Below are 19,843 nucleotides of genomic sequence, written 5' to 3'. Positions count from 1 at the left end.
AGATACTGTGCGTATCTTACCGTATTCCAAAAATTTAGTCATTTGGCTGAAAATTGACTGAGCTACAGCAGCAAGTGCCTAAAATAGGTGCTCCTGCCCAAATGGTCCCAGACTCTACTGCTTCTATTCGCAAAACAGTATCATGTTTGCCGGGTTTCCTATTCACATGGGACTGTTGTGCGAATGGGGGCAGTATAACTCTCACATTTTTAAAGTTAAAGTTAAACTCAAGTCTAACTTTACCAAACATATCTATATATATAAAAATGAGTTTGAAGTTCCTTTGAGGCAACAAAACTCACGAACGGGTGCACCGATCAGGCTGACTCTTGCATGGTTTGATTCGTACTCATGGTGGCTGTGTTTATAAATAGTAAAAGTTACGAAAATCATCAAAAACAGTAAGAAAATTGAAAAAGTGCTGATTTTTGATGATCTGGGAAGAAAACCAACATGATCGAAATGAAATCAATCTAGAGTGCGGTGCTAAATGAGCGCAGTCTGACAATCCACCACAAGATTGGCAAGACAAAGTTTGCCGGGTTCAGCTAGTATTTAATAATTGTAAACAAAAGAGATTTTCACATAAGGCGTTGAATTTCGTTAGGGGCTGTCCATTAATTATCAGGGTGGCCACTAAATATCAGTTTTGAAATTCCCGTCTTTTTCCCGGTTTTCCCGGTACGATTTCTGAAATTTTCCCGGTTTTTTAAATGCACATTTTTTTTAGTAGGTAACGCCCAATTTTCGTATCATATGGATGATAAGTACCATGTAAAATGCACTTGCAATCCTGTGAATACTATGTACTAGATATTTATAGTTTAATATTATTCTTGACGTAATGCATCTACGGAAAAAAATGGAAGTAACTACCAATGATGACATAAAAGGCGTGTGCTACACAATTACTTATAACATATTTTCATTCAGCTCCAAATAGTGCATATTTCAAGCTTTCCCTCACTCATTATTTTACTTATTTTCTTGTACTTAAAAAAAAAAACAAGTGTAGAAGTGGCAGCTAACTATGACAGATCTATAATAGGTAAGATGTGTACATATATAAAATCAGCAAAGGTCGCACTCGATTATCCGGGACATGGAGGATAATCGAACCATTTTTTTTAAATTTTATTCATTAGCGTAGGTGCCCTAACGCAACTTCATTGGTGTTGTTTCCGGAGATTCCTCCAGGATGTCCAACTGAGTATTCCCCCAAAAACTTACATCTGGAGATTCTTACAAAGTTTTGTCCGAGATTTCATCTTTCGATTACTCCAAAAATACTATCTTGGATTTCTTCAGTAACTTCTGTAAGCGATTCACCTTGTATATCTTTTGTGGATTTCTCTAGATTCCTTAACCGCCCATAACTAGCGCGGTTGGCCACCACCGCCAGCACCACGCTAATACTGAACACAAAAGGCGAGATTTTTTCAACGTGTTGTACAAAAAACAACAGCGCGATCGCTCGAGGGTTAATGGATTTATTCTGGAAGAGGTTCCTTTAGGAAATTTAGGATTTTAGTCAGTCTGTTAGCAATTAGGGAATAGAACTTTTGGTCTGGGATCATGAATTCGATCTAGGGATTTCTCCTGGAACTCCTGAAGGATTTCCAAAAGAATCTCCCACATGTCTAGAAGGTTTCCCAAGGAACTCTTGGAAGAGTTCTCGATTACAAAACTCCCGCATGATTTTCAGGATTCTGGTGTATTTCCAGAAATAGCTATCGTAAAGTTTTTGTAAGAAATTTTGGGAGATCATCCAGAAGGAACTCCTGGGTGATTTGCAGAGGGTGCTTCTGAAGGATGCCCAAAAGCAACTCCTGCAGTAACTCCAAAAGCAACTTTCATAAGCAACTCCTGGAGGTTTCTTATAATAAACTCCTGGAGGATGCCCAAAGAGAACTCTTGAAGGAAACGCAGTAAGAAACACTGGAGAAATCCCAAAAGCAAATATTAAATAAAGTTAAAATTCAGCAAAATCTTTTGGAACTTTTCAAAATCAAAGTTTTAGAAGGCACTCCTGCAGAAATCGTGCAAAGAACTTGTGGAGTTGGATGAGTAACAGAATGATATCCTGGAGAAATACCAGAAGAAACTCTGTAAATAATCCCAGAAAGAACTCCCGATTGATTTCTAAAAAAAAGCTTTCGGAGGAATTCCAGAAGAAAATTCTAGGGAAACCCCAGAGGAAGCTCCAGGAAGAAAAGGAAAAAAAATTCTGGAGATTTCAAAAAAATAATCTGGGAAGAATTCCCGTAGGAAATTTTGAAGATTGGAGCAACTCCTGTTACAATTGCGGAAGGAAAATCTTGATGAATCTTAAAAGAATCTCTTGAATAAATTGCAATAGGTTGTCTTGATTAAAACCCAGTTTAGTGGTTATGATTTTCTTATCTATTAAGTTTCCTGACACGAATGCCACAATAACGGTAAAATGTCGTTAATAAATAGTAATATTAATTAAGATTCCCTGAAAAATAAAAAACTAGAATAAATTTAAGAAAGGACACGGGTTAATCCAAAAAGAAACTTTTGAAAAAAATCTCAGATGTAAGAAACTCTTTCCTCGAAAAAATCTCATCGAATTCCAAGAGATAATCAAGCGGTACAAAAACCTAGATGAATTCTAGAAGGAACTTCTTGAAGAATCCCAAGTTCTGTTTTAAGAAAATTCCAAGTGATTGCGCAGGCGAATTCCTTGGGATTTCGTAGAATACTCTTGGGATATATTTTGGTTTGGCTTTGATTTTGCAGATTTTCGATGAGGTGTAAACATTCAAATATGCACATCAAGTTACTCTTAAGGAGAAACTTCAGAGAACACAAACATGGCTGCCACAATGACCGACTTGATTCCCTACTCACGTTTTCAAGAGCACCAATGTTGAAAATTCGTAAACAAATACTCTCGATTTGCAAAAGCTGCCTCTTTTTGCAAGTGAGCAAAGCCAGGATAAACAAGTGCGGCTTGGTTTGTTGCCTCGTTCGTCAGATTTGTGCCTCTAAAGTTTGTATGCAAAATTGCAATGGGATTTCTTGATGTTTCACCTTAACAACAATTTTCCCGGTAATCATTCCAAATTCCCGGCTTTTTCCCGCTTTTTTCCCGGTCGTTCCGAATTCCCGTCTTTTTCCCGGTTCGGTGGCCACCTTGAATTATGTAAGGGATTTTTCGCGATTTTTCGACACCCCCTCCCCCCCATGTAAGATTTTTTGTATGAGAACCCAAATATTTTTGTATGACGGGTAAGATTCTCCAGATCCCCCCTCCCCCCATAAACCCTTACGTAATTAATGGACAGCCCCTTAAGAACTTTTTGTATCACAAGTACAAGTTTTCCATACATGAGTTTTTTTGTAAAACGTGAAACAAAAGCTTGAAATTGATAAATACATTGCCTATACTGCCTATGATCGCATATCTGACCCATATGAATAGGAAAACACAGCAAATATGGAACTGATTTGCGATCATAAGCAGTATAACTTTGCTGGAGAACTCGATCACATATGACATAAAATAAAAAGTTCCAAACGAGGAACACCTTAATCAAACATTTAAGGATATCGGTCCGAAACTGACGTTGGAATCTGACCAGACTGATCAAAGCAACTATGCGCGGTGTGTGCAAAACTTCGTCAAGGTTTGAATTAAATAGTCCAATCGGATCTCATCGTGTATCGCGACAAGGTGCGGACTCTCATGACTACTCTTTAACATCACACTGAAAAGTGTAATGCGACGAGCCGGACTCAACAGTCGGAAACGGATTTTTACGAAATCCGACCTTTTTGTTTGCTTCTCGGACGACATGTATATTATTGCCAGAGTATTTGGAACGGTGACAGAGCTTTCCGTTCAGTAGCTATGATTTTAAAAAGCTCAACATAGTCAAAAAAAAAACACTTGATGCGCTCTAAAATATTTCAAATAAGCTGTAAAAGCAAAGAAAAAGGGTGTACCAGTAGCTGTACCAGTCATGGCACTACCTATACTGCAAAATATTTTTGCTGGTAATCAGCAAACTTTGCTGATTTTTTGCGTGCTGATTGCATTCAGCAATACAAATTACTGAGTATTAGCACTTATTTTTTAACTTGCTGAACCATCCAGCAATTGTGACAGTTGAGCAGTAACGTTGTGCTGAAATTCAGCAAAAATGTTGCTGAAATTCAGCAATTTCTTTTGCTGATTTTTTTGCGTGCTGGAAGCATTTCAAACATTTTTATGTGTAAGGTGAATATATAACAAAGCCACACCTCGAATTTTCAAAAGCACAAATCTGAAGAACCGAGGGTTGGTTTGCGCTGAAAAGTTGATCAATTGGTCACCACCAGCGGGTCACCAATCGATCAAATTTTCAGCGCAATCCGTCTTTTGGTTCCTCAGATTTGTGCTCTGGAAAATTCGAGGTGTGGCTTCGTTATATATTCACCGTAAGGAAAACTATTTCTACAAACATAAGAAGAAACCAACGAATGTCGCCAATGTGTTAAATGGAAGGTTTGCTTCCATACCTGACAGGAAAAATATAGAAACGAAGCCAAAACCACTTTTAGTACCTATTCATTACGACGTTTGCCAATGATAGGAACCTTGTACCAGTTATAGACATCCTTTTCAATTTCGATTCTACTTTGCACCATTTGCATGTATCTTTGTGGGACTAAGCCTGGAACACATAGCGTCCGAACACATAGCGGGCACTTTAGCCATACACTGGCGAAATAGAAGAGTGCAAAAAAGCCAAAACGAGGAAAATGATTTATCTTTGATATATTTTGAGGAAATTTTGAAGTTTAAATGAAAGCAGTCATCTAATGTGAACATAATATTTATTTAAAAAATGTTTCATTTTGATTTGTATCATTTTTAGAGGCAGTAAATCTGCTATGACCAATTCAAGGCACTATAGCCATAACTGGTACACTGAGACTATAAGAATCAAAAATTTTAAAAATATCCAGATATTTGTTGAAACATCCAGAAATCCGGATTATACTGTTATTTTAATGTTATTGGAAAAAAATCTACGAAATACTTACCTGAATTTTATTATGAAGCAAAATTAACGTGCAACTCAGTTTGGTGCGGAATAAAAAAAACGAGTTTGATTACGCTAGTAAATTGTATGCACTGCTTTTGCATTATACAATTCATATGGGTTGTATAATGAGCCAATGCGGAAAAGTTAATTTTCATTGTACTGAAATGAAATTCACAACATATGATTCTGAAATGCATAAAACCCTTTTTGTCTAACTTGCAGATGTCGCGCATAAAAAACATGAAAAGTGTGAACACTCACGAATTTAGCATATGTACTCATTTGGTCTACACCTTGTTATACCACTAATGTAAATATGTTTCGTAATGTTTCATTCAATCAAGACGACTTTACCTTGTATAGCTGAATCCATATCGTGCATCATCTGTGAAAGTTATTGCATTTACTAAAACTATTTTGAAGACAACACATCACTCTTAGAATTAAACTCAGTTGGAAGGGCCTATTATTCAACAAACCAAGCTGAACACTCTCGACTCTCGAGTGAAACTTGCTGTATGTTATTATCCACTACCGCAATGAAGTATAGAGACCTTACAAACAACAGTATAACGAAAACCATACATCAGATACACGCGGGGAACGTTCATTAATTAAATTAGCGAATTAAAATATGAATTCTCGATAAAATATTAAAACAGAAGCCAACAATACTAATCGCGTTGGTACGATAAATGTAATTAATAATTTTTGAAATCCAATTAAACCCCGCGGACGAAACATATTGGAATTGTAGATTCATTCAAATGACCAGTGGCGATTCCCTAACCTCAAATCTACCTGTTCAACGAACGGTAGATAGGTACTACTAAAACATGGGTCTTTTCAAAAATTGAATCGAGAGTTCACTGCAACATCTACACACAAGTTAACAAGTAAACAAGAATAAATTTAATTAATGACAGTCCCCTCACACGCATACTGTCGCACGTCCATCATCACACACATTCTCCGAAATCGAAGAGCTTCTCTACTAGCACGGCAGACCGGTATAGGAACGTGAATGTATGCACCTTTGGGCGCAAAGAACCCCGATAGAAAAAAGAGTCGGAAAGAAAAACTACATTTTGATCCAAATGCCCTCGTGATTTCGGTTTCGCTCATCAAAAACTGCATTTATTTGGCCACAACTGATTGATTCGTTTAACGCTCTAGTCTTACGCCACTGGTGTCTAGCGTCTAACAAGGTAGTCGTAGTTCTATTATCATATAAACAATGACGACCGTTTATACAATAACGACCACTTTTCGGTTTGATCTTTTCGGACAACAGATTGAACTGCCACGGATCATCTCGCGTAAATGCAGTTATCGTCGACAACAATAGTGGGAGGACAAAGCCATTGCCAAAGGCGATGGCCATGCCGATCATTACATTACGGAACTGGATTATTGCCAGTGAGAGCGCTGCTACAGTAATATACTGTTTCTGTACGCTAGAACTTAGAGTAGATAGTTGAGGTAGTAAATTGGTTTCACTCTTACTTTGATCTGGTAGTGGTTTGCTAACTAATTTTGCCTGAGGATGTTGTTGCTGCGAAGGCGGCTGTTGATCCAATTTGAGCTTTTTCTCAGGTATCAACAGTCGAAGATCTACGTCCTTGGACTCGTTGACTACGGGCATCAAATTCTCACTGCTGGACGATGGTGAAACTGAGGAAGAGTCCTCGGAATTCTTGACGGGAGTGTCTCCAGGACGCCGGGTAGAGGATTTGCTACCTTTACTAATTTTACCTTCTCGCGATTTTGGAGAAGTTTTCTCACTCCGTGAAGGCGACTTTTCCGAAAGGGAAGAAGTCTTCTTCTTGAGCGGAGAGCTGCTTTTCGGGGAGGACGCCTCGGATGACGGCTTCTTCTTATCCGAAGTCAAAGATTTTGAAGATGAGCTTTTGGCCGATTTAGGTGATAACTCGTCTTTTCTGTCGCGCTTTCTGGAAGCGTCATGCTCACTCCGAGATTTGTGTGATGGTGATGACGAATTGGCAGCACTGGTATTCGTCGTTGTACTAGAAGGTTTCCGACGTTCTGCTTCGGTTCCCAGAGTTTTGAGGCGCGGATCAGTACGCTTGGGTATCCTTCCCAAACGCTCCCGAATGCTGACCGGTTTACCGGACTGATCGAAAACGATCGGATTATGGGGAGGAATCTGGGTACCACCAACCATGGTAGGTGTAGAATTGGTACTGGCCGCTACCATCTGCGCCGCTAGTTGAGCCTGCTGACGAGCCAACCGAGGATCACGGGATTTGGCAAGGTTGATCATCGCTGCATTCGGTGGAACTATCCGTCCCCGAGGAGGCGGAACAGCAGTCGACCCGATAACGGTAGAAGGGCGTTTCAGATCCGGAACCGGCTACAGGAATGGAAATGTGAATTTGTTGGTTAGTACTTTGTTACTAGAGAGAGAGAGACACCTGATCCAAACTTACCTCTTTCGTGACGCTTGCCGTTTGTGCAACCAACAGCTTTTCCTGCTCTTCAATGCGCTTCTTTGTAGCAATGAGTTCCAGTTCAAGCTTTTTGGCCTGAAGCTCCAACAGTTCACGTTGTTTATCGCGAAGCTGCTGTTGCATATCAAGATTGGGATCAGGAATCTGCTACGAAGTAAATGAAAACAATACTATTATCCTGTACATGTTTTTGCACCATTTTTATGTCTTACCTGATTCTTAAGGAACATAGGATTGACGTGGATGGCTGGAGATTTTGGGGTTTTCAATTGTGCGGTGATGGGCCATCCGGGGTCGATCGAATTGATCTTGATGTCCAGAGCGTACAGCTTGGACTGTGGAAATACTTCATTCCATGTCTGCCGTAGGCTGAACATTTTTTCGCGGACCTTTTCATTTACCTGTGGAGGAAGTCAACACATACACCATTACTACTGATAAACACAGAGTTTTTTGACGATTTGATTGAAAGCAAACTCACCGTTTCGAACACACCGCAGAACATATTTACAATAACCTGACTGAACAGCTGTTGGTACTGTTTGCCAACGTTCTTCACAATGGAATCAACCAGGTACAGGATAGGTAACTTGAAATCTGGCTGCACCTGTATTCACGGAATTGAGAAGGTTTGGATTAGGATGAGTGAAAAATGTAATCATGATTATCCATTTGTAGTTTGTTTCTTTTTCGTGGACAGTTCGAAATTAAAACTAGAATTTGTATTTGTTTAATCCCATTGAATAATTACACATACTCGATGATAAATATTATGTTTCTTGAAACACAATAGTTCCATCCCAGTCAGAAACTTCTACTTAAACATTTGAAGGATACTCCACATGATGTTCTAATATTTTTTCCATCTCCAAACCTCCGAGAAATGGTTCAGATTGCAGAATATCATTTTAATATTTTCATATCTAGTGTATGTTGAACGAAACTCTCGATGAGACCAGTTCAATACTCACAACAGGGAGCAAGACATTTGGCATAACGGTAATTTGACAGAATGGACATTTATCATAATCGAAATGTATCCTTTTTTGTTATGCCAAGTGTCCATTATACCAAATTATTGTTATGCCAAGTGATTTTATGCCAAATGGCCTGTCAAATGTCAAATGATTCAGACCCTTCACAACACCGTACGTATTTCAAAATTGTGAAACACTGTGGGACGTAATTGATCCTTCTCATGCGATTTTAGGGATTCATAGACCACGTAGACTTTCAGGGGGGATGGGGGTCTAACCAAAGTCTACGCTCCATACAAATTTTAACATTTTTGTATGGACAAAAGTCTACTAGGTGGGAGGGATGTGGGGGTTCTGAGATGACAAAAAAATGGTCTACGTGGCATAGAGTAAAAAAATCGAAGATTGAAAGTGAAGAGTGACATTCTCATTTTTTCATTCGTGTTTGGCCATATTTATTGTCAGCTGAAGGCCTCTCTTTTTTCATTCAATTCTTTGTCACGAATATTTTATCGCATGTCCTAAAATGTCCAATTTCTGTTAATAGACACACAATCCGACTTAATGGACAAATAGAGAACATAATCAATATTATAATAAACTACTATGTACTCAGGGGCTGTCCACTAATTACGTAAGGGTTTATAGGGGGAGGGGGGGGGGGGGGTTGGAGAAATCTTACGCGCCATACAAAAATATTTGGCTTCCCATACAAAAAATCTTACAAGGGGGGGAGGGGGTATCGAAAAATCGCAAAATTTCCCTTACGTATAATCGGGAGTTATGGTCCAGTTATATTTCTCAGTGAAAATGTCAGTGACAGGTGAAAAAATTCATTCACCAAAATGAATTTTATTTTGATCCCTCAGTTGAGTATTTTCAAAATTCTCGTTGAATTTCACTCACTGAAAATGAAAAGCTTAAACTCTGCTACGTGGTTTAAAACTAACCCCTTATTTTGCACCATTTGTTGACGCGATTTTCTCGATGTTGTTGGAAACCGGCGGAACAGGTGCACAGCGGAATGGCCTACGACGGAAGACAACCGACTAGGGACTCGCGCGATCGCAGAAAGAAAAAGCGGAGACTCGTCAATAAACACTTTTATTGGTACGCGGTTCGATTTGGAATGACAACAAAATGAACGACACACGACTACTCTAGTTGTTTATTGTTTCTCCTTATCGTGCCATCCGCTCGGCTGCTTACCCGAATGTGCATTGGCGGCGGGTGAAAATATCGCCCCCACCAACAGATGTTACGCGATTTTGGTCATATGCGCAAGCAAATCATCTTATCCACCAATGAACAGAATTCACTCGGTCAGAATTTTTTGACACTAGAGTGGGGCTGTTTCCAATCAGAATTGGACCGAGTGAATTTTGTTCATGCGTGGATAAGCCCATAGAATATTTACTTGGCAAGAATGATGCAATCTTTCCTCAAAAACCAAATTTTCTTAGTGGCTGTTAATTAGGCCATCCCTTTATTTTACAAAAAAAAAAATAGGAAATGTTCAAATTCCTTTATTGGAAAATGATCGTATTAGCTAAAAAAATAATCGTGTCAAAATATAAAGTCCGCATCACAAGGCTAATGGGGCATAACGAATATTTGACCATGCGAGAGAAAATTGGAACTTCGGAAGTTAAAATTTCGGCGAAGTTCGGCGTCGACATTCTAATTTAGGGTTCGCCGACGCATAAGAATTGCCTGTGTCGGCGACGCTTCAATTAAAATGCCGACGTTTTTACTTCGGCGAACTTTTGTTGGAGATCGACTTTGGTCTAAAATGAATCAAAATGTACAATATTATGGCGGCAAATTGTTGGTTCAGTGTTATCATGAATTTGATGTTGAACTAAATAAATGAATGACATGAATTTTAAGGCTAAGTGGTCCCTCAGGGGCCTATCACACCAAAAAATCCAAACGTCAATGTTACGTGGAAAATCACGTATCGCAGAAAGTGCGATCGTTTCACCAAATTCACTCGGTCCGAGAATTTTGACACTAGAGCGGGGTCGTTTCGTTAAGGGCCCATATAGCCGAGGCGGTAAACGCACGGGTATTCAGCATGACCATGCTGAGGGTGACGGGTTCGATTCCCGGTCGGTCCAGGATCTTTTCGTAAAGGAAATTTCCTTGACTTCCTTGGGCATAGAGTATCTTCGTGCCTGCCACACGATATACGAATGCAAAATGGTCATTGGCAGAGGAAGCTCTCGGTTAATAACTGTGGAAGTGCTCATAGAACACTAAGCTGAGAAGCAGGCTTTGTCCCAGTGAGGACGTTACGCCAAGAAGAGGAGGAGAGGAGCGGGGTCGTTTCCAATCAGAATTGAACGATTCTGATTGGATATGGCCCCGCTCTAGTGTCAAAATTCTCGGGTTAAGTAAATTTGGTTCATCAGTGGCTAAGTCCATCCCATACCTAGATGAACATTTGAAAAGGGCCTATCTGCTTTTTGTAAACAAACATGTTTCTGTCTCTGTAGGGCCCATCTGCATACACCCACGCACATCAACACCCTTAACAGATAGCTTGAAGAACACTCTTTCTGATAAGGGTGTTGATGTGCGTGGGTGGATGCAGATGGGCCCTACAGACAAAAAAAATGTTTATTTACGCAAAGCAGATAGGCCCTTTTCAAATGTTCGTCTAGATACGTTAAATTTCACATAACCTATTCATTTCATTTTGACAACCTTTTGCGTTCATCCACTGATGCCTATAGAATTCTGCAAGGTGACGTCACGAATGAACGTTCGGTTCATTCTCGTTCGTCCCTTCCTTTTCCCTCTTACGCGAATTTTGACATTTTCCGGTGGTTTGTTTTGATTCCCATTCGTTACCGTGCTTTTCTTTCTCGGAGAGAAAATTGAGGTTAAATTTCGATGTAAAACTCTATGGAGGGCAAACAAATTCAAGATGGTGACAATTGTAAATAAATTTACTCTTTGTACCGGCGTTTCAAAAAACTGTAATTATTTTTAATAGGGTATTGGTTCCCTTATTAAGCATGTGGCTCCTATTTTCATCCCACGAAAAACAAAGTATTGAAGCGCTGTTTGTTTTGTTTGTTATTTTTGTATTTTTTGTTAGAAGTGAGCACCCATGAAAACAAAAAGAACGGAGTCAATCGGTGCCGTAATCGCTTGTTTTGGAATAGGATGACAATGGGAGCATGAGATTACTGATGGCACACATACCCTGCTATAAGAAATTTTCAAATATTTGATTATCAATCATTATCAGCGCTTTTTCGGAAATGGTAAACAGTGAGTTACCATAGAAATTTATGCAGTTCAGTTTGCAGAACATCATTCTCATATTTTCATATCCATTGTCAATGACTGGTTCAATACTCGCAACAGGGAGCGGGACATTTGGAATAACGGTAATTTGACATAATGTACATTTGGCATAAACGTAAACGGTAATATGACGTAATGGACATTTGGCAGAAACTCAAAAACGAGTAGAGTTATCGCAAATTTAAGCGCATGTTTGCCCTATACAATTTTTCAGAACTTCAACCCCTTGAGGGACCACATCCCAACAAACATTTTAGCTGTATAAAAAACGAACAAACAATTCTTAAGCAAACTTCAGCTTAAGAAACTGTTATTAATCTATTTCTGTTTCTTGGGATAGCCTTGAGATACGAACTTCAAATTTTGACACGTAAATTTTTAGCTAAAACCTGCTAATACGATCGATTTCAAATAATGAACTTTTAACTTTTCCATTTTTGCGAAATAAGAGGTGGCCTACTTACTGTGAACTGTCTAGATCCTCTCCAAAACCATACGGGATCCCCTCTACAGTAGTCCTGTTCAATGAAGTAGGTTGAACGTGGTCGAAGTTGCTGCATTCTGCTCTTACCTATTCGTAAAGAAATGGGTAAGAGCAGGATGCAGCAACTTTGACTATATTCAACCTACTTCATTGAACAGGGATAATATCTTCACAGATGATATTATAAACGTGGACGGAGTGGCATACACATTCTTCGCAGACGAAACTGGCTACTTTGTGATTCATCGCGATCTAAATGTGACAAGCATCGCGTTTACAAAATGTGACAAGTTTTACGCACTGATTGAACGGCAGTCAAGAGTTCATCTTTACAACAAACTTCTGTTGACTGCTTTGAGTCATTTGAGCAGATATCACCTACGGCGTGGTGCAACGGATCGTAGGCGTCTTCAGCTGACACAAAACAAAAGATGATAGGGAAGGGCTTCTATTTTGGTCACTTTTCCGATGTAATTTAATCAATTTTGAACCGATCGACATGATTTGAGATATTGATTGATTGATTTGTCTTTATTAAAGAGACTTTCAGCCCTTGGCTGGTTCGTCTCTATCTCATTTGAGATACGTATACTGTCGTGAATCGCATATCTGTCCCATATGCATAAGAAAACAGGATCATGGATATGGGATTCACGGCAATATAGTATCTAGCCGTGTACAAAAAAAAACAAATCAATTGGTTTGAAATTGACTGAGCTATGGCGAAAAAGTGCCCAATATCATAGTTTTTTTTTATTTCTGATTTTTCTAGGTTGACAAAGCTATGGAAAGATGAAGAGTAGTTTTTATGGAAATTTCACTTTTTTTGTGCTCTGCCCCGAAAGGGATATACAAGCCTCTTTAATTAGCTCGGTATCCTATTTTTGTATACCGTGACTGTACCTAATTCCGTTCACTTAAGGCGATGAACTAAGTCTAATAGCTGTAGAAAATACATGTTCTGCATTTAGTGACTGTAATTGTGCAACGCTGTTTCATTATTTCTCTATACTGCTAGAAAAATATAATCAAAGTTGCAAGCACTCCACTTATTTTGAAAATGGCCGCTATTTAAAACAAGTTGTTGTTCCTTATTCCAATCAGTATGATCCTAATTCCGTTCACTTGTGTTCCTAATTCCGGTCACTCCAAGTAATTATCATGTTGACAAAATAATCATATTATCATAGGTTGTTATAGTTATATTTATATTTTATATGTCGAAATACATTTATTTACTTATCAAAACATGTTAGTTCTATAATAATTTGAAGTAATAACATTGGATTGTTTTAATGTTGTTGCGTTTTTGAGAGCTTTCTGGGAAAACTACAAAATTTCACCAGACTGAAACAGTGTCGAATGTCGCGTTAAAGTCGGGTCAAATTTTATCGAATGTTGGACCAATGTTGGGCCCACATCGCATAACTGTTGGGTCTATGTTGAGTTTGGAGACCAAAATAAAAACAGGTCAATGATAGGTTTATGTCGGGTTTGACGTCATCTATAAATTTTAAACCTACAACACCACAATTTATGCTTGCTAGCTGGGGTTACCAATAAATGATATGAACCAAACATCAATCGTCAGGGAGCCTTGACTGATGCTGGAGTTGGTTGTTTCGATTGTATTGCAGATTTTTTCATGGTTTCCTTTGAATTTATATGGTGATTGGAATTAGGAGCAAGTATAACCTGTAGTATCCTAATTCCGGTCATGTGCCTTTTTCATTTCTAGCATCAGGAGTCTTCTTCGAAAAGTTGATTTGATGTTAAATTTATAAAAATATGTCCTTTATTGTTCTGCTTTGGTGCTATTTTGATTGATTTTGTTAATATTTCAATGAAAATGCATTAAATGTATAAATTGATGCAATTCACAGGTCCGCAAAAGAAAAAAAGTAGAATGGCGGCCGATTGGATAATTAATGGCATTTAATGTATTTTCACATTAATACCCAAGAAACCCTTTAACTTTTTGATTATATTCTGGCGAGGACATACTTATTGAAAATTACAAAAATCAATTTGCTAAAGATTTGCGATAATTTCGGCTAATACTCGGTGTTTTGATTCGTGTGAACGGAATTAGGAGCTGATTGGAATTAGGCGCGGTCACGGTAAACTCTACTGTGTACAAGTCTACTGTCTTGACTTCTCCAGACCACTAAAATCGCCAAACACGCTAAAACCACTCAGCACCTAGAATGTGTAAGCCTTACTCATAAGTGATAATTGAATTTTATTGGCTTTTCTCGGTGAACTTAATACTACTCAAAGAAGGAGGGAGTAACGAAAGTAATGAAAGAAACGGTGGATAGAATCGCAAGTGTGCGACGAGAGAAATTGAATAGAAGTTGAAAATTAACAGAGGGCCATAATTGAACAACACAATCACAACGACGACCCCTTTGCCTAACGTTCTCGTGTTGAACGGCTAGGTACTAGTAGTTTGATGATGACTACTAGCCCTAGACAGGCAAAAAGATCGTGGTTGTGATCTGTTAAATGTTGTTCGGCTTTGCTTTCGGTTCTATCGATCTGTGACACTTGTTCAGAGATTCATATCGAGCGAACGTTACTTGTTTGATTTTTCGCGCTTTCATCTCGTATGCTCCTATTGTGTCCAAATGATCTTATTCGAACCAAGTTTCATTCTTTCTTGCCAATTGGATTTTACTTTTCTAGGTTTAATCACCGCATGACCATAATTGCCATAATTGAACAACACAATCACAACGACGACCCCTTTGCCTAACGTTCTCGTGTTGAACGGCTAGGTACTAGTAGTTTGATGATGACTACTAGCCCTAGACAGGCAAATGACGATATGAATCTCTGAACAAGTGTCACAGATCGATAGAACCGAAAGCAAAGCCGAACAACATTTAACAGATCACAACCACGATCTTTTTGCCTGTCTAGGGCTAGTAGTCATCATCAAACTACTAGTACCTAGCCGTTCAACACGAGAACGTTAGGCAAAGGGGTCGTCGTTGTGATTGTGTTGTTCAATTATGGCCCTCTGTTAATTTTCAACTTCTATTCAATTTCTCTCGTCGCACACTTGCGATTCTATCCACCGTTTCTTTCATTACTTTCGTTACTCCCTCCTTCTTTGAGTAGTATTAAGTTCACCGAGAAAAACCAATAAAATTCAATTATCATAAAGTCATGCGGTGATTAAACCTAGAAAAGTAAAAACTTACTCATAAGTGCATAGTTTCCAGACCACACAAAAATGTGTAACAGTTACATATTCACAAAAACAGCTCGTACACTCGCCTAGATGCGAAATGTTGATTCTTTTTTTGTTTTCCAAGGTCACTAGTAAACCTAGCTAGATTGCCATACATTTTTTTGCGAATTTCATGATTTTGCGGACACAGGAGCTGATTTTGTAAATGTGCAAGGGTTACACATTTTTTGTGTAGTCTGGAAATTATGCACTTTAGTGCTGAGCGGTGTTAGCGTGAACAAGAAGTTGCCTTACCAATAGAAATAAACATTTAGTCAAATAAGAACATTGAAAAAAAAAACAAAAAATAAGAGCATAAATAAAAAAACATTTCAAGCTTCTTCTCTTTTGTACAGCTTTAAACCAGAATACCTTCTAGGAAATAATCATTTTTACACATTTCTTATCAATCAGTAAATCATTCAACACAGCATAACAAAAAATCCACGGACACAACAACGTGTACTTAACGATTTCTCTTTCGACGATACGTGATGTGCTTAATCAATCCACTTGAAACTGCTGTGACAACTACCTGAGCGAAACAAACCTATTTAGGGAGCATCCATGAATGACAGCATCGTTTAGACTATACTTTACACCTCTTCCACCTCGCAGCCTATTTTTCCATATTTGATACATGATCCGTAACAATATCAGAGGATTCCCTTCCCCCTAAAATGCATGAACGGCATTTATGGACGGTCCCTAATCATTATGGGTGCTTACGAGCACAATTACATAAACTGCCCCATACCCACTCCCGCAGTTTAATCACATTTCCGTGAGCTGTTAACTCCCACTGATTGATTCATGGATTACTACAGTTAGTACAAATCATAAATACCTTGGCCAGATGCTTCTCCACTGCGTTCACGATGATCGGGGCGTAGTCCAGATTCTCCTCGGCCAGAATGGTCAGCATGTTGATCAACGGTTTACTGTTGACGTTCAGATCGGCCAAACTGGACAGGTACTCCGTTTCGATTTCCCGGGATCGCCGCTGCACAGCAGCCTGATCCATTGTGGCCGCCATTATTTCTTCTGAACTGCACACTCACCACTCTTCACTATTATCACTCGCTCTGTGTGGGATTCTTCACTAACGATTCGGAAATTCCCCCGCCAAGCCAAGTGTGGGAATTTCCCCTACCGGCGGGTTTCCACACTCTTCTCTCCCTGCGCACTACTTATCACTTAGAATTATGTTTCTTCCACTTGCACTTGCGTATGGCTGATAGTCCAAAAATACTGAATTGGCGAATGCGTAATTGCTGAAGGGTGATGCTGGAAAGAAAATACGAATGTTGAATTAAGTGTTGTTGTTTATTAGCTTTCAGTTAGGGTGAGTTTTGGTATTTTCGGCAGTTTAGTTTCCTTCGTTGCCCTTTTATGAACCCAACAAAAGTTAGACAACACCCCATGACGAAGGAACAAAGCTGCCAAAGAAAAAAAACTGAAGTATTTTGCTTTTGTCGTTTTTATTCGATACCGTTTAAATAATAAAACCACGTCGCTGTTCCTTTTCCATGAGTAAACCATAAAAAAGATCTCTAGAACAACTTCTAGACCGAGGCCCGAAGAAATTTTTGGAGGAATACATAGAGAAATCCAAGGGGAAATTCAAAAAAAAAAAAACAACCTCTGAATGAACTGCCCCCACTCGCATAACAGTCCCATTTGACTTTTCATCACTTTTGAGTTAACGTTATGAATAGTCATCATTTTTGATGTACTTTCAAAAACAACAATAAAAATTACGAATTTTTATGTCAATGTGTGAAAAAAATACCAAGTTATGAGCGTCCCATATCAAAAGTACCCGCATAACAGTCCCATCATGGATTTTTGTGTTACGTAACAAAAAACTGAATAACTTTGTAGTGATTGTAATAATTTTTACAGTTATATATTCATGTACAAAGCAATCTGTGAAAGTTTCGAGATGATCGAAATATTTTTCAAATTTTGGCGATTTTTCAAAGTTTTATATGAAAACAAGTTTTCAAACTTCAAATGCCGTTTTCTCAATTCCTACTTTTTGCAAATGGGACTGTTATGCGAGTGGGGGCAGTGAATTTCTGTAGGAGTGTTGAATTCCTCGCAAGAACTTTCTTTAGGTATTCCTGCAAAAAATACGGAAGAATTCTCGGATAAAATGTCTGGGAATTCTTGAAGGAATCTTTGGAGGAACTCTTTGAGGAATCAAAGGAGGAATTACTAGAAGAATCAGGGATTTTTTTGGAGGAAATACGAATTCCTAGAGGAATACCAACGAAAATTCCTGGAAGATGTCTTGGAGAAATACCTGGACTAATCCTTGGTGAATTCTGTGAAGCTTTCTCTAGAGAAATCCCAATAGAAACCTCTGCTCTAGAGCAAACAAATCACAGGAGGAATTTCTGGAAAATTTAACAGCAAGAATTGAGGAGTCCGGACAGTAATTGCTGGAGGAATGCCTGGAAGGATTCTTGGAAGAATCCTCGAAGAAATACCTGGAAGAATCCCTAGAGAAATTTCTAGAATGATTCCTGAGGAAATCACGGGGGAAATTATTGGATCAATCCTAGGGGAATCCCAGCATGATTTCTCAAATGAATTCCTGGAGGAATTGTTGGAGTACTCTCAGCAGGAATTATTTGAGGAGTCCCAACTCATAGGAATCCCAATAGAAATTCCTGGAGCAATTTCAGTAGGAACCCTGGAGGAACGCCAAGAGGTTGTCCGGGAAGAATACCATGAAGAATCTCTGAGAATCTTAATATAATTTATATAGACGGAGGTTTTATCTAATTTTCGTCTTCCTAAGCACCGACCAATAATAATCGAGTTTATTCTTGCACCTCGCCTAATGCCTCATTGCCAATTTGGTATCATTTGCTAATTTGTAAGTTAGCTTTCATATCACATAAAAATATATTGTGAAAGAACTATAATTTCCTTTAAATAATAAGATTGAATAATTGTTCCTCGAATTCTGTTTCCGTCTTGCCCACGTCTATTTCGGGCGAAACCTGAATTGAATTCCGGGCACACTTTTTACGTGACACTATGGTACATAGGATGATCTAAAATTATGATTTGACCGTAGGTGCTTATTCGAAAAGTCGATCGAATTCTTCGCAACGCAAATCAAAACATGTTTCCAAAGTATGATTGAACGAAAAGCTTTTAAAATAAAGTGGATGTTGCTTGAGAATAACGACCAAAACATTTAAATTAATATTTTTGCCCATTAGATCGTTATACGCCAACACAGTGTAACGCGGAAATCATTCTCTGTGCTTGTGAAATACGATGTTTCGTATACAGAAAATCCACGCACACTTTTGCTTCCATCCTCCCTAGACGATGAAAGCTTGTTGTTTACATTTTACCGACGGGGGAAAAGTGATTTATTTGATTAATTGAACAGCTTTTGCTGCATTCTTCAGCAGTAAAATCCAACTTTGAAGTGCTACAGACCTTTGTGAGGTGTAAATTAAAGGTTGGTTCAACAGTGCATCTGGTGAAGTGAAAATTGAACGGAGATGAGGATCAACTCGACTAGCTGCTGCTTTGGTGTGGTTGCCGTCGTCTAACGCAAAACGAGAAAAAATGTGAAGTCGCAAGTGGAGTGAAATTGAAACGTGAAATTTTGCGTATCTAATTATTCGATTTCTAGTGCTGGAGGGTGGTTATCGATAGTCTACATTTTTTTGCTTCCATCTAATGAGGCATCAGCAAAGGTAAGTAAGAATATTTCTAATGATTTGATATTTTTGTTCTGAGGAGACCAATATTAGAGCATGCGACGAAGTAAATTTTTACCCTATCCTGAATGCATTCTTCGAGAGACTCTAGCAAGAGCTGCTTGAATAAATGTCATAAACTACTGATGCAATCCCACCAGTAATCCGTGGATTCATTGACAAAGCAAAGTTCTCAGTTAATAACTGTGAAAATTATGTTAAAAGATATTACTTAAAATAATTACCTATTATGTATAAAATGGCAATGTTGAATCATAAACACGTTTTTCTTCATCAATAAACGCTAGACTGTATTCTTCCAGGACTTCCTACAGAAATGTCTCATTCCAAGAATGTTTTCGATCATCTGGCAATCGTTCGACGCATTTGTCTATAACTTACTTCAGAAGCCGAGTATAAGAATGTGATGCTCGGCAAACTTGTAGATTAGTGTGTTTCCTACAATTTTCACCAAGGACGCCATATTCTAACTCTTATATTTACGGCGTGAAAGTGTTAGCACGGTTAGCATCGTCTTTTATACTAAACGATCGAAAAGTTCGATCG

At 38.6% G+C, this 19,843-nt stretch overlaps 1 protein-coding gene across 2 annotated transcripts in view; it reads right to left on the bottom strand.

Moving 5' to 3' along the window:
* LOC109418256 (uncharacterized) overlaps positions 1-19,843 on the bottom strand; it is a 47,102-nt gene that overhangs the window by 18,322 nt on the left and 8,937 nt on the right. The window contains exons 2-6 of one of the 2 annotated variants that reach the window (XM_029864808.2): positions 16,393-16,832; positions 8,010-8,135; positions 7,741-7,929; positions 7,508-7,675; positions 6,564-7,431 (exon numbers count right to left, since the gene is read on the bottom strand). In XM_029864808.2, coding sequence (XP_029720668.2) covers positions 6,564-7,431; positions 7,508-7,675; positions 7,741-7,929; positions 8,010-8,135; positions 16,393-16,581 — 1,540 coding nt within the window. In that variant the 5' untranslated portion in view covers positions 16,582-16,832. The remainder of the gene's footprint in view (positions 1-6,563; positions 7,432-7,507; positions 7,676-7,740; positions 7,930-8,009; positions 8,136-16,392; positions 16,833-19,843) is intronic. The other variant, XM_029864812.2, reaches the window with a different exon arrangement.

Source organism: Aedes albopictus, chromosome 3 (assembly GCF_035046485.1).
Source record: "Aedes albopictus strain Foshan chromosome 3, AalbF5, whole genome shotgun sequence".
NCBI classification, from domain to species: Eukaryota; Metazoa; Arthropoda; class Insecta; order Diptera; family Culicidae; genus Aedes; species Aedes albopictus.
This window is presented reverse-complemented; position numbering and strand designations above follow the sequence as displayed.